The sequence below is a fragment of the Rhinopithecus roxellana genome, chromosome 14 (assembly GCF_007565055.1).
Source record: "Rhinopithecus roxellana isolate Shanxi Qingling chromosome 14, ASM756505v1, whole genome shotgun sequence".
In the NCBI taxonomy this organism is placed as follows: domain Eukaryota; kingdom Metazoa; phylum Chordata; class Mammalia; order Primates; family Cercopithecidae; genus Rhinopithecus; species Rhinopithecus roxellana.
This window is the reverse complement of record NC_044562.1, coordinates 124,018,415-124,032,952: the sequence shown is the minus strand read 5'-3', so window position 1 is coordinate 124,032,952 and position 14,538 is coordinate 124,018,415. Positions and strand designations below refer to the sequence as shown.

Genomic DNA, 14,538 nt, shown 5'->3' with positions numbered 1-14,538 from the left:
TGGTGTTTTCTTCCAGAGACTACAAGCCTAGTTGAGCATCTATCCCACCAATGAATTGGTTATTTATTCATTTATTTATTTAGAGACAGAGTCTTGCTCTGTTGCCCAGGCTGGAGTGCAGTGGTGCAATCTCAGCTCACTGCAGCCTTTGCCTCCTAGACTCAAGCAGTTCTCCTGCCTCAGCCTCCTGAGTAATTGGGATTACAGGCACCTGCCACCACGCCCAGATAATTTTTTGTATTTTGTTTTTTTTAGTAGAGATGGGGTTTCACCATGTCAGCCAGGATGTTCTCGATCTCCTGACTTCATGATCTGCCTGCCTCGGCCTCCCAAAGTGCTGGGATTACAGACGTGAGCCACCACACCCGGCCGAATTGAAGGTTTATATTGCAGAATATCAGCATAAACATCTTCAAATGGCCATACTCTGACATCTGCTGAAGATTTCTGAAGCAGATTCTGATTGTTTCATTGAAATTAACTTTTTACTATAACATTTAAAAGCTAAACTTTTCAGTTTTCTAAAAACATTTTTAAAGTATTCTTTATAGTTACAAAATCCATGCATGCTTTTTTAGAAAATAGCAAAAAAGTGTAAATGATCAAGAATCATTCATAGTCCCATAACTCTAAATTGACTACTGTTGGCATGTTAATACTTTTCTCAGTCTTTCTGGTTTTCTTATATAGTTTGTTTGTTTGTTTGTTTGTTTGTTTGTTTGTTTGTTTGTTTTGTTGAGACTTAGTCTCGCTCTGTCACCCAGGGTGGAGTACAGTGGTGCCATCTTGGCTCACTGCAACCTCCACCTCCCGGGTTCAAGTGATTTTTCTGCATCAGCCTCCGAAGTCGCTGGGACTACAGTCATGCACCACCACACCCAGCTAATTTTTGTATTTTTAGCAGAGATAGGGTTTCAGGCTAGTCTCAAACTCCTGACCTCAAGTGATCCATCCGCCCCGGCCTCCTCAAGTGCTAGGATTGTAGGCATGAGCCACCACACCCAGCCTCTTACAGAGTTTTAATGTAGGTGAAATCTTACTGTATATATTTTACTTATTGGTCATAGTAAAATTTTTTCGTCCCATTAAAAATTTCATTAATATAATTCAATAATCATACTCTTATATTTTATGAATATATAATAATATATTTACCCTATTGCAGAACATTTAGGTCATATCTTTTTACTTTATTGAGCCATCTTGTAAGCAATTTTAATTCCTACCTTGGCATGAGTCCTTAGAAGGGAATTAGTAGGTTAAAGGATGTGACTGTTAATAAGGTCCATGGTACATTTTGCCAAAATCTTTGATTCACAGTCCCAATATGTACTGACTCTGCTTTATTTTCACATTTCATAAACGGCAGCATATATTCATTTGGTTCTGTGATTATTAATGAAGTTGTACATTTTTATGTTTGGCTGTCTACACTTTGAATTATTTGCCCAAATCTTTCATCATAGTTTGGTAAGACAAGTGCTAATTGCATGTTTATTGATGAAAGAGCTGAAGTTTAAATAACATGTTCAGACACACATAACGAATAACAAGTAGAGTTGGAACTCAGCCCCGTGTTCCCTTCTGACACCCAAATACATGGTGCTTTGCTCTAGGTCAAGTATTAAATGTCAAAGGCATTAAAATAGCAATGTATTGTCACTTGAATTTGCAAGATCTAGTGAATATATCTTAATATCAAGCGTTGATATTGCTTGATACTAAGCAATGGTGGGCGCTTGTAGTTAGCTACTCGGGAAGCTGAGGCAGGAGAATCACTTGAGCCCAAGTGTTCAGTGCTTCAGTAACCTATGATAAACACCACTGCATTCCAGCCTGAGGATAGAGTGAGGCTTTGTCTATTGAAAAACAATAATAAAATAAAATCACACTTTGATGAAGTAAGTTTCTAACTTTCAAAATACATTATATTTGTCTTTTTTTTTTTTTTTATCATGGCTTCAATTCCAAAACATGGTAAGAATGAAGAAATAATTAACTGGAGAGAAGGGGAGTCTCTCTGAATTACCCTATAATGTTAAAGGAATAAGATGAGCACTGTAAAAAAAACTCAGAAGAAGGGCCGGGCGCGGTGGCTCACGCCTGTAATCCCAGCACTTTGGGAGGCCAAGGCGGGCGGATCACGAGGTCAGGAGATCAAGACCATCCTGGCTAATACGGTGAAACTCTGTCTCTACTAAAAATACAAAAAAATTAGCTGAGCGTAGTGGCGGGCGCCTGTAGTCCCAGCTACTCGAGTGGCTGAGACAGGAGAAAGGTGTGAACCCGGGAGGTGGAGCTTGCAGTGAGCCGAGATTGCACCCCTGCACTCCAGCGTGGGTTACAGAGCAAGACTCCGTCTCAAGAAAGAAAAAAAAAAAAACTCAGAAGAATCCTGTGGGATATCCTATAATGTCATTCATCAATCTTCAGTGATCTTGTAGAAGCATTTCACAGCAGTTTGCCTGGCTCTACCTTACACAGAGAAGAGGCAGCTCCTAAACAGTTAGGAAAAAAATACTGGTAGTAATTTTTATTGCAGCAGCTTTAATACATTTGAAAGTGGATATTTTGATTTTTTTTAGTTTACATATTCATAGTTTTATATCAGGACTTTTCAGGAAGTTTGGGAATAAATGGGATTATTTGAGATTGATGTTTCATTTTTCTGTTAAAGGGTAGAATATCAACTTTGCATGACTAGGCCTGGTGCTTTACTTTAAAAGTCCCTGTCTTTCCCTCCTGTCTTCCAAAGGAGGAGAAAGTTTTGAAATTACTACAGAGCTGATTCATCTCTCATATAATTTGTATTTTTAAAGAGAGAGTGTAAATACTGACTTACGTGCTTTCTTTTTTCTAACGTGTTTAAGTGATTTAAGAGGGTGTCTCATTGCCTAGTCTGTGTGTCCCTTGAATTACCTACATATCTCTCAGAAGATTAGTAGAGGCCTGGAACTCATTTACATAATTTTAAAACTTGATTCTGACTCATTTACCTAACAGGTAATCTAGTGCTAGAAACCTGTTTTATTCTAACTGTACTAAAACCCACTAGAGTGGTAAAGTGGAATCGCAGTTTGGAGTTTAGTAGAGTATGGGCTATATTGCTCACCTCAGTGACCTGAGCGTTCCCTTCCCTTTGCATGATGGCTTGCTTTCACCCACATATCTCAGACCTTAGCGAACAAGATCAGAGTGAGGGGCATGGCCCAGGAGAGCTGTTCACATGGGTTAGAACAGAGCCTAAATAAACCTTCCACCCATGGGGACCTTTCTGTTTTCCTCAATTTCGGCACATTTACAGACCATCTCTTAAGCTGTATTATTTCCACAGGTAGCTAATACTTATATTACACATTCCAATCATAATTAACATAAATTTCAGAAAGTACTGTTTTCACTTATGATCCAAAATCACTTCCTATTAAATCCACCGTTTATATCTCTTTCTTTTTCACTTTTATTGAACCACTCTGAGCTACTGCCCCTAAAAACGCATAGAGCTGGCCAGGTGCGGTGGCTCATGCCTGTAATCCCAGCACTTTGGGAGGCCGAGGCGGGCAGATCATGAGGTCAGGAGATCAAGAACATCCTGGCTGACATAGTGAAACCCCATCTCTACTAAAAAAAAAAAAAAAAAAAATACAAAAAATTAGCCAGACTTGGTGGTGGGTGCCTGTAGTCCCAGCTACTTGGGAGGCTGAGGCAGGAGAATGGCGTGAACCCAGGAGGCAGAGCTTGCAGTGAGCCGAGATCGCGCCACTGCACTCCAGCCTGGGTGACAGAGCGAGATTCCATCCCCCAAAAAAAAAAAACGCATAGAGCTTTACTAATTCTTATTAACTGTCAGCCTGAAAGACAGAATTGTTTAACTTTTTATTATGGAAATCGGTAAACATACATAAATATAAACAGAAGTATACTGAACCCATATATTCCCATCACCAATTTTGTAATTACTAATCTGTTTTCATATAAATCTCTACCTTTTCGCCCTCCAATATTAGTTTGAAATAAATCGCAGGTGTCATAGTATTTCATATCATAGTATTTCATATTTCAAAAAAAAGTGTTCAAAAATACAGCAATAACTTAATGGTTTCACACTAATAGCCTTTAATTTTTGTCAATATTTTGTTAAACTATGTCAGAATGTGTTCTGTTGTTTCCTCTATTCTTAGTACTTTTTTTTTCTTCTTCTTTTTTGAGACGGAGTTTTGCTCTTGTAGCCCAGGCTGGAGTGCAGTGGTGTGATCTCAGCTCACTGCAACCTCCACCTCCTAGGTTGAAGCAGTTCTCCACCTCAGCCTCCCAAGTAGCTGAGATTACAGGTGCCCGCCACCACGCCCAGCTACTTTTTGTATTTTTAGTAGAGAAGGAGTTTCACCATGTTGGCCAGGCTGGTCTCAAACTCCCGGCCTCAGGTGATCCGCCCACATTGGCCTCCTAAAGTGCTGGGATTACAGGGGAGAGCCACCGTGCCTTGCCGTTTTCTAAGAAATAAAATTTTTCTGGGTCTCCTCGTCAAAGTGCATATTCTCTTTTCTAAAATGTAGCCCTGTGAAAACCAAATATATTACCTTTTTGTTTTGTAAAATTTGTTATTTTTCTTTGTTTCAAAATAATTATTTGAGTTAGAATATGCTGGTAAAAGTGAAAGAATGATGGAATTGGGCTCTTTTTATTTTTTTGTTTTTGAGACAGAGTCTCGCTCTGTCGCCCAGGCTGGAGTGCAGTGGTGCAGTCTCAGCTCACTGCGACCTCTGCCTCCCGGGTTCAAGTGATTCTCCTGTCTCAGCCTCCCGAGTGGCTGAGACTACAGGTGCCCACCACCACACCCAGCTAATTTTTTATATTTTTTAGTAGAGACGGGTTTTCACCATGTTAGCCAGAATGGTCTCGATCTGCTGACCTTGTGATCTACCCACCTCGGCCTCCCAGAGTGCTGGGATTACAGGTGTGAGCTACCTCGCCTGGCCTTTCCTGGCTTTTAAAAATCGGTATTATTGTCATAAACGTAAAATCATTTTTATGTAATAAAGTAATAATAATTGTCAGAGAAAACAGTTGTTACATTTGACTTTTACTGCTAACCAATTTAAAATAATTTTCTTCATTTTAAAAATCAGTATCATTGATATAAACAGTGATTTTTGCATAATAATTACTTATAATTCACAGAGAAAATAGATTTTACTTTTACTGCTAACCAATTTGAAAAATAATTTTTGTTTTTAAAAATCGGTGTTATTGCCATAAACAAAGTTATTTTTATGCAATAAAGTATTTACTTACAATTTACAGAGAAAATAGTTGCATTAGATTTTACTTTTACTGCTAACCAATTTGAAAAATAATTTTATTTCAATAAATTTGTGGCCGGGCGTGGTGGCTCACGCCTGTAATCCCAGCACTTTGGGAGGCTGAGACAGGCAGATCACGAGGTCAGGAGATCAAGACCATCCTGGCTAACACAGTGAAACCCCGTCTCTACTAAAAATACAAAAAAATTAGCCAGGCGTGGTGGTGGGCACCTGTACTCCCAGCTGCTCAGGAGGCTGAGGCAAGAGAATGGCATGAACCCGGGAGGTGGAGCTTGCAGTGAGTTGAAATCGCGCCACTGCACTCCAGCCTGGGCGACAGATCGAGACTCCATCTCAAAAATAAATAAATAAATAAATTTGTTTATTTTAACAAATAAACCGTTCAACGGACCGTTCATTCACATCATCTTTTTTTTTTTTTTAAGATGGAGTCTCGCTCTGTTGCCCAGGCTGAAGTGCAGTGGTGCGATCTCGGCTCACTGCAATCTCTGCCTCCTGGGTTTATACCATTCACCTGCCTCAGCCTCTTGAGTAGCTGGGATTACAGGCGCCTGCCACCACACCCGGCTAATTTTTTGTATTTTTAGTAGAGATGGGATTTCACTGTGTTAGCCAGGGTGATCTCAATCTCTTGACCTCGTGATCCACCCACCTTGGCCTTTGGGATGGATGGGCGTGATCCATCCACCACGCCCGGCCCATTCAAGAATCTTTATAGTCGTCCTCCTCTCATTATGCTGTGTTTTTGTATTTGTTTTTTCCATAGCTCTTCAGTAGGTTACCTGCAACATCCAGGATCAGAACAAGTACAGTTTCCTCGAACCACTTCACCATGCAATTCCCAGCAGCTTCAAGGCCACCAATGTACAGGTATGAAGAAATCAGTGAAAATAAGATAATGGTTGGTTCATACAAGAAATAGTTTGATTAATTTCCTTAGGCATTTCTACAAAAAGGTTCTCAATTTGTGATGTAAGATACACCCACAATATTGAGGGTGCTGTACTGAATCAGGGTTAATGTGCAGTCCACTTCTTTCTTTCCTTCTGCTGCTGCTATCACTACTATCCTGATTCTCCTTTCTCAGAAGTATTGATATTCTCTAGGGTTATTTCCTATGCCTTCTCTCATTACTCTTCCAGCTGTTGTTTACTCCAACTTATCTTTAGGATAAGTGAGATGTTTAGGACTACAGAGTCCATCGTAACTGTTTAAACACACAATACTTGTAGTATGATGCACTAGGGCTTCAACCTGCTTTTCTTAGTTAATAGTAAAATTTTATTCAGAAATGTAAAATTACTGCTGTTATCCTAGTGTTCAGAAACACCAACTAGTGGCTAAAATATACTGACTAGCATCCTAATTCTGATTTTCAGCTGGGCCACCACCGCCACCTGGTGGTGGGATGGTGATGATGCAGCTCAGTGTACCAAACAATCCACAATCTTGTGCCCACTCACCCCCCCAGTGGAAACAAAACAAATATTACTGTGATCACCAGAGAGGACAGAAGTGTGTAGAATTTAGCAGTGTAGACAATATCGTCCAGGTAAGATGGTTTTGTTCATTATCATTTTGAAACGTTACATTTTTGTTACATAAGATTGACTCGCAAGGCTTGAATTTGAAATCCTGTCAGCCAGATTAATAAAAGAATTTGGGCTGGGTGCGGTGGCTCTCTTCTGTAATCCCAGCACTTTTTGGGAGGCTGAGGCATCGGGATCACCTGAGGTCAGGAGTTTCAGACCAGCCTGGCCAACATGGTGAAATCCCATCTCTACTAAAAATACAAAATCAGCTGGGTGTGGTGGTAGCATGCATCCCAGCTACTCGGGGGGCTGAGGGAGGAGAATCACTTGAACCCAGCGGGGCAGAGGTTATAGTGAGCAAAGATCATGCCATTGCACTCCAGCCTGGGCAACTAAGAGTGTGACTGTGTCTCAAAAAAAGGAAAAAAAAAAGAAGAAGAAAAAGAATCAGTATTTATTTAAGTATTATTTGCTAACTTCTGCGTATTCAAAAAAATTTTCTTAACTTCAAAAGATAAACTAGATCTAAAATTTGGTGAAGGAAAACAAGCATTTAGCCTACCTTTCCCATATGACTATATATTAATGTAACCAAATAGTTGATAAGGGAATGTTCTCTGGAGAATAATCCAGTTAATAAATGCAGAAGCAATGGTAGAATTAGAAAATTGCCAGAAAATCATCAGCAGACCTTAAAAATACTAGATTAAAAAGTTTTGGTTGAGAAACTGCTCACTTTATAAAAAAAAACTTTTGAGGGGTATTTTAAATGGATGCATTAGACAGACAGCCCTGAATCTACTGATGAGTTGTAACATCACTAAAAGTGGGCCAGGCAAACATTATTTACCTCGTAATGTGGCACAGAAGGAAGTACACAGCATTATTTATGATATACTCTTACCAAAATTTGAACCTGAATCTATTCAAGCCTCTAACCCTAGCTACTAGTTTATGGGAAATATAAGAAACAAAAACAAATTACCTGATCCCAGTTGGATATTTTACTTGACAAATTGGCCCTGTTACTTTAATAGATGGCATTTTGAAATAGGAGCTTAGTCGTTATACATTAAAAGAGACTCAAGAGGTATAATATAAGATATAATATATGGATCTTATTTGGATATGGAATGATCCAAAGACATTTTTTAAGGCCGAGCGTGGTGGCTTATGCCTGTAATCCCAGCACTTTGGGAAGCTAAAGCAGGCCTGGAATGCAGGAGTTCAAGACCAGGGTGGGTAATATGGTGAAACCCCATCTCTATAAAAAATACAAAGAGTATTCAACCATGGCAGTGTGCACCTGTAGTCCCAGCCACTCAGGAGGCTGAGGCAAGATTGCTTTAGCTCAGGAGTTCAAGGCTGCAGTGAGCTATGATCATGCCACTGCACTCCCCCCTAGCAACAGAGGGAGACCCTAACTCTTAAAAAAAAAAAAAAAAAAAGACCCAGGCACAGTGCCTCATGCCTGTAATCCCAGCACTTTGGGAGGCCAAGGTGGGCAGATCACCTGAGGTCAGGAGTTTGAGACCAGCCTGGCCAACATGGAGAAACCCCATCTCTACTAAAAATACAAAGCTTAGCTGGACATGGTGGTGGACGCCTGTAATCCCAACTACTCAGGAAGCTGAGGCAGGAGAATCGCTTGAACCTGGGAGTCGGAGGTTGCGGTGTTCCGAGATCGTGCCATTGTACTCCAGCCTGGGTAACAGAGCGAGACTGTGTCTAAAAAAAAAAAAAAAAGTTGTCCATTAGATACAAATGTTTGTATACTGAAGTATTTACAAGTAAAATGCTGAGATTTGCTTTAAATACTTCAGGAAAAACAAAGCATGGGTGATGACAGTTGAACCTGAATGATGGGTACACGGAATTTCATTATGCTTTTCTATCTATACTTTTATATACTTGAAATTTTAAAGAATTAAAAGGTTTTATCTTTTGTTGAGACAAGGTTACATTCTGACACCCAGGCTGGATTGCATTTGCACAATCATGACTTACTGCAGCCTCAACCTCCTGGGCTCAAGCAGTGTTTTCACCTTAGCTTCCCAAGTAGCTGGGACTACAGGTACACACCACCACACCCAGCTAATTTTTCATTTAGAGACAGGGTCTGGCTCTATTACCTAGGCTGGAATGCAGTGACATGATCTGGGCCTACTGCAACTTCCGTCTCCTGGGCTCAAGCCGTCCTTCCACCTCACCCACTTGAGTAGCTGAGACCACTGATGCACACTACCATGCCCAACTAATTTTTTTTTTTTTTTTTTTTAATTTTTTGTAGAGACAGGTTATTGCCATGTTGCCCAGGCTGGTCTCGAACTCCTGAACTCAAGCGGTCCACCTGGCTCAGCCTCCCAAAGTGTTGGGATCATAGCCTTGAGCCGCTTTACCCAGCCAGGTTTTAACTTTTTTTAAAAGATAGAGGTTGGGCATGGTGGCTCACACCTGTAATCCCAGCACTTTGGGAGGCCAAGGAGAAAGGATCACTTGAGTCCAGGAGTTCAAGAGCAGCCTAGACAAACAATATAGTGAGATCCCATCTCGGTAAAAAAATTAAAAATTAGCCAGGTGTGGTGGTGTACACCTGTAATTCTAGCTACTTGGGAGGCTGAAGCAAGAGGATTACTTGACCCTGAGTGGTAGAGGCTGCAGTGAACTGTGATCACACTACCGTACTCCAGCCTAGGTGACAGAGTGAGACCCTGTCTCAAAAAAAAAAGAATGGGGGACAAAGGTTATTATAGATCAGCTCACAAACTATCGATGGCCATTAAACAGATGAAAATATAAAACTACTTTTCATCTATATAATTGGGATAATTCAGGAAGACCAGTAATCTGCCGGAGTAATAGTTTGGCAAAGATTAAGTTATAAGCTCTCTTGGACTCTCTCTGTGGTAGTGTAAATTGGTACAGCTCTTTGGAATGCACTTTGGAGACATTTTTCAAAATGTAGAGTTTGATCCACAGATATGCTTCTGGAACTTTATCCAGTAAAAATTATATAATAAGTGCAAAAATATATGTCCAATATTTCTTTTTTCCCTGTTGTAATATTGAAAAACTATAAACAGTCTTGACATTCATCAGTGTGTAACTGATTATTCCTGTGCAATTTAGGAAAATGCCCTTGAGTGTGTGGTACTGAAAAGAACAAGATACACCTACTATTGAGATGGTAGTTTCTAAATAACCAGTCTCCATTAAAAGGAACTTGGGCCCCTTAGAAAAATAACTGCTGCCAGAGTTGGTGCAGGGAAAGTACCAGATGGGCATAGGCCATCTTGGCTGTGCCAGAAAGTAAGGAAGGGATGGAAGAAAAATAGGAACATGTTGAAGAATACAGGATCAGGAGTGGAGATTTGGGGCGTAAAACAGTGATAGAAATGAATGATCATCCATAGAATAAAATAAGAATTCGTGAGTCCATACTGATAAAATCAATAAATGGAAAATGAAACTCTGTCTTACTTTAGTGTAATGTAAAGTGATAAATATAGAAGGAATCGTGAAATTAGAAGATCACCACCAAGAAACCATCAGGCAAGAGTCACCACTAGAGGTTACACAATTAGTGGGTGAAATTCTAATGAAAAGCAGAATTTTTTTTTAAAGTATCTCCCTACAAGATACTCAGAACTACAAATGAAAAGAATTGTCATTTACAGTGGAGAAACCTGGTAGGCACCACATTCACAAAGCAGCCGAAGTAAATATCACCAGTACTGTGATGACAGATAGACAGCGGGTTCCTTCTGAAGTGATCCATTGAGAAGGACACATTACTTCTCTGGTGTTCCTTCCCCAAATATATAACATGAACTTTTTAATGAGGAGACAGCAGACAAACCCAAATTGAGGGACAGGCAGTCTACAAAATAACTGATCTTCTGAAACAAATCTTCAGAAATGTCAAAGTCGTGAAAGAAAGAAGCGACTGTGGTGTTCTGCTTCAGATTCAAGAAGATTAAAGAGCCATGACAACAAAAGGCAGCCCTTGATTCTAGTCTGGATTCTGGACTTAAAGGGAAATATTTTTCTTATCTTTTGCTATAAGGGACATTAGTGGGACACTTGGCAAAATTTAAATTAACTGTAGATTAGATAATACTATTATGTTCTGGCTTTTATTATTCTATTTTGATTATGTTTTAAAAGTCCTTGTTCTTAGGAAGTAGACACTAATTATTTTGGGTTAAAGGAATATCATGTAAAATTCACTTTCAAACAGTTCCAAAAAGACACAGTGATATATATGTTTATATGTGGGTGTATACACACACACCCACACACACACACACAGAAAGCAGTGTAATAAAAGGTAACATCGGCCGGGCGCAGTGGCTCAAACCTGTAATCCCAGCACTTTGGGAGGCTGAGATGGGCGGATCACGAGGTCAGGAGATCGAGACCATCCTGGCTAACCCGGTGAAACCCCGTCTCTACTAAAAAATACAAAAAACTAGGCGGGCGAGGTGGCGGGTGCCTGTAGTCCCAGCTACTCGGGAGGCTGAGGCAGGAGAATGGTGTAAACCCGGGAGGCGGAGCTTGCAGTGAGCTGAGATCCGGCCACTGCACTCCAGCCTGGGCGACAAAGCGAGACTCCGTCTCAAAAAAAAAAAAAAGGTTAACATCATTTGGGAAATCTGGGAATTCTTTTACAATCTTAGGAACTATTCTCTAATGATGAAATTATTTAAATATTAAATGTTACAATATTTAATATGAAAAAAGAGTGAGTTAGCTGTATGGATTCTCTCATGCAAAAATATCGGCAATATTATTGCCCAGGTAAAAAAGCAAGTTTCGAAAGTAGGGCACCTGTAAGACACTGTCTTAGTCCATCGCCCAGGCTGCGGTGCAGTGGTGCACTTGTGGCTCACTGCAGCCTTGACCTCCCCGGGCTCAGATATCCTCCCACCTTAACCTCCTGAGTAACTGGGCTTACAGGCACGCCACCACACCTGGCTAATTTTTGTATTTTCGGTAGAGACAGGGTTTCACTATGTTGCCCATTTTTGTGAAAAATGAATGTATGAATGCATATGCATAGAAACAACCTGTTGACCGGGCGCAGTGGCTCACGCCTGTAATCCCAGCACTTTGGGAGGCCGAGGCAGACAGATCATGAGGTCAGGAGATCGAGACCATCCTGGCTAACACGGTGAAACCCCATCTCTACTAAAAATACAAAAAAAAAAATTAGCCAGGTGTGGTGGTGGGCACCTGTAGTCCCAGCGACAGGCTGGGACTGAAGAAAGAGGCTCAGGAGGCTGAGGCAGGAAAATGGTGTGAACCTGGGAGGCAGAGCTTGCAGTGAGCCGAGATCGCACCACTGCACTCCAGCCTGGGCAACAGAGTGAGACTCCGTCTCAAAACAAGAAAAAGGAAAAAAAAAAAAGAATCTGTTACCAGTGTTTATTTTTGGGAGTTGCAGATTACGTATTTCTATAATGTTTGAATTATTTTCTAACAAGGACATGTTTGTAATCAGGAAGAATAAAAAATAAGCCTGCCCAAAATGCTGACCCATTTTCTTGACATATTGTAATTGCAGCACAGCCCTCAACTCAGTAGCCCCATTATTTCACCAGCTCAGTCGCCAGCACCAGCTCAGCTGTCCACTCTGAAAACTGTACATCCCTCTGGACCACCACTTTCCATCATGCCCCAATTTTCTAGACCTTTTGTCCCCGGGCAAGGTAAGTGTACATGAAACTAGTCACAACTTCAGAGAATTTAAGACATCCATTCCCAGTCACTGGTAATTTATCTTGGTAATACTGCCTTTCTATTTTCCACAGAGCTGGATCTTCACCTACACTCAGGCATGTCTATTTGTGACCATATACTCTCCTAACCTTAATGTATCATTGCTGTTTAATAATTATTAATTCAGTAATTACTTAAATTTAGTAATTACATGATCACATTAAAATCGCTTTAACTTATTCTTAGAATCCATTCCCCTATAGTAATAATACACAGTTTTCTACATTTTTTTCGGTATTTTAATTTCTGTGTTAGAGTAATATATATCACAAGTTTATCCAGGCTGGGCGCAATGGCGTACACCTGTAACCCCAGCACTTTCGGAGGCCAGTGTGGAAGGATCACTTGAGGCCACTCAAGACCCTGTCTCTAGAGAAACTACGAAAATCAGCCAGAAGTGGTGGCACATAACTGTAGTCACAGCTACTCAGGAGGCTGAAGCGGGAGGATCACTTGAGCCCAGGAATTCAAGACTTCGTGAGCTCTGATGATGCCACTGCATTCCAGCATGAACAACGGAGCAAGACTCTGTCTCAAAAATAAAACAGAAAAAAGATTATACAAAAATTTATTCAACAATCATTTATTAAGGAAATGGCTATGCCCTTGGCGTATAAAGATGAACAAGGAGAAGGCCTTACCTTCACTAACCCTTACTCTACTTGGGGGAGCAGATATGCAAGCAGATGATTATAAACTAATATGGAAATCATTTTATTTCCTAGAATTTATCCTAAGGATAATGCACACAGAGATTTATATACAGAAGAGTTTATCCTATAGGAAAAAAATTTACAAACCTAATTCTGTTCATCAATGAGGAATACTTAAATTATGGTATATTCATACAAGGAATATTATGTGGCTATCTAAAGAACCATTAAAAAGGGGCAATTTTCAGGCTAGGCACGGTGGCTCACACCTATAATCCCAGCACTTTGGGAGGCCGAGGCAGGTGGATCACAAGGTTAGGAGTTCAAGACCAGCCTGGCCAAGATAGTGAAACCCCGTCTCTACTAAAACTACAAAAATGAGCTGGGCGCAGTGGCAGGCACCTATAATCCCAGCTACTTGGGAGGCTGAAACAGGAGAATCGCTTGAACCTGGGCGGCAGAGGCTGCAGTGAGCCGAGATCGTGCCACTGCACTCTAGCCTGGGCGACAGAGAGAGGCTCTGTCTCCAAAAAAAAAAAAAGTAAAAAGCGGGGGAAGCAATATTCGCAATATGGTGAGTGATTTTGAAAAACAAATTACACAGACATTTTGAAGTAGTATGCAGTTGTCTAATAAGCCATTGAAAAGATACTTAACATCAGTCATTATAGAAATGGATATTCAAGCCAGAATATCACTTCACACCCATTAGAATGGCTATAATCAAAAAGACGGACAACACCAAATGTTGGTAAAGAATGTTCTCACTTGCCAGGCATGGTGGCTTACGCCTCAGCACTTTGGGAGGCTGAGGTATGTAGATCACTTGAGGTCAGGAGTTCAAGACCAACCTGGCCAACATAGTGAAATCCCATCTCTACTAAAAATACAAAAATTAGCCGGGCATGGTGGCACATGCCTGTAATCCCAGCTACTTGAGAGGCTAACGCAGGAGAATTGCTTGAACCCGGGAGGCGGAGGTTGCAGTGAGCCAAGATCGCACCACTGCATTGCAGCCTAGGCGACAAGATTGACACTCCATCTCAAAAAAAAAAAAAGAAGAATGTTCTCACTTGTAAGTGGGAGCTAAACATTGATGGACACTAAGAAGGGAACAATAGACACTTGGGCCTACTTGAGGGGGAAGGGTGAGGATTGAAAAGTACCTATTGTGTACTGTGCTTATTACCTGGGTGACAAAATAATAAGTACACCAAACCCCCACAGCATGCAAAATCCACATGTGAA

At 40.7% G+C, this 14,538-nt stretch overlaps 1 protein-coding gene across 9 annotated transcripts in view; it reads left to right on the top strand.

Moving 5' to 3' along the window:
- Window positions 1-14,538, top strand: part of R3HDM1 (R3H domain containing 1) — a 213,754-nt gene that overhangs the window by 191,035 nt on the left and 8,181 nt on the right. For all 9 annotated transcript variants that reach the window (XM_030916132.1, XM_030916129.1, XM_010367320.2 and 6 more), the window contains 3 exons: window positions 6,091-6,194; window positions 6,704-6,876; window positions 12,423-12,567. In XM_030916132.1, coding sequence (XP_030771992.1) covers window positions 6,091-6,194; window positions 6,704-6,876; window positions 12,423-12,567 — 422 coding nt within the window. The remainder of the gene's footprint in view (window positions 1-6,090; window positions 6,195-6,703; window positions 6,877-12,422; window positions 12,568-14,538) is intronic.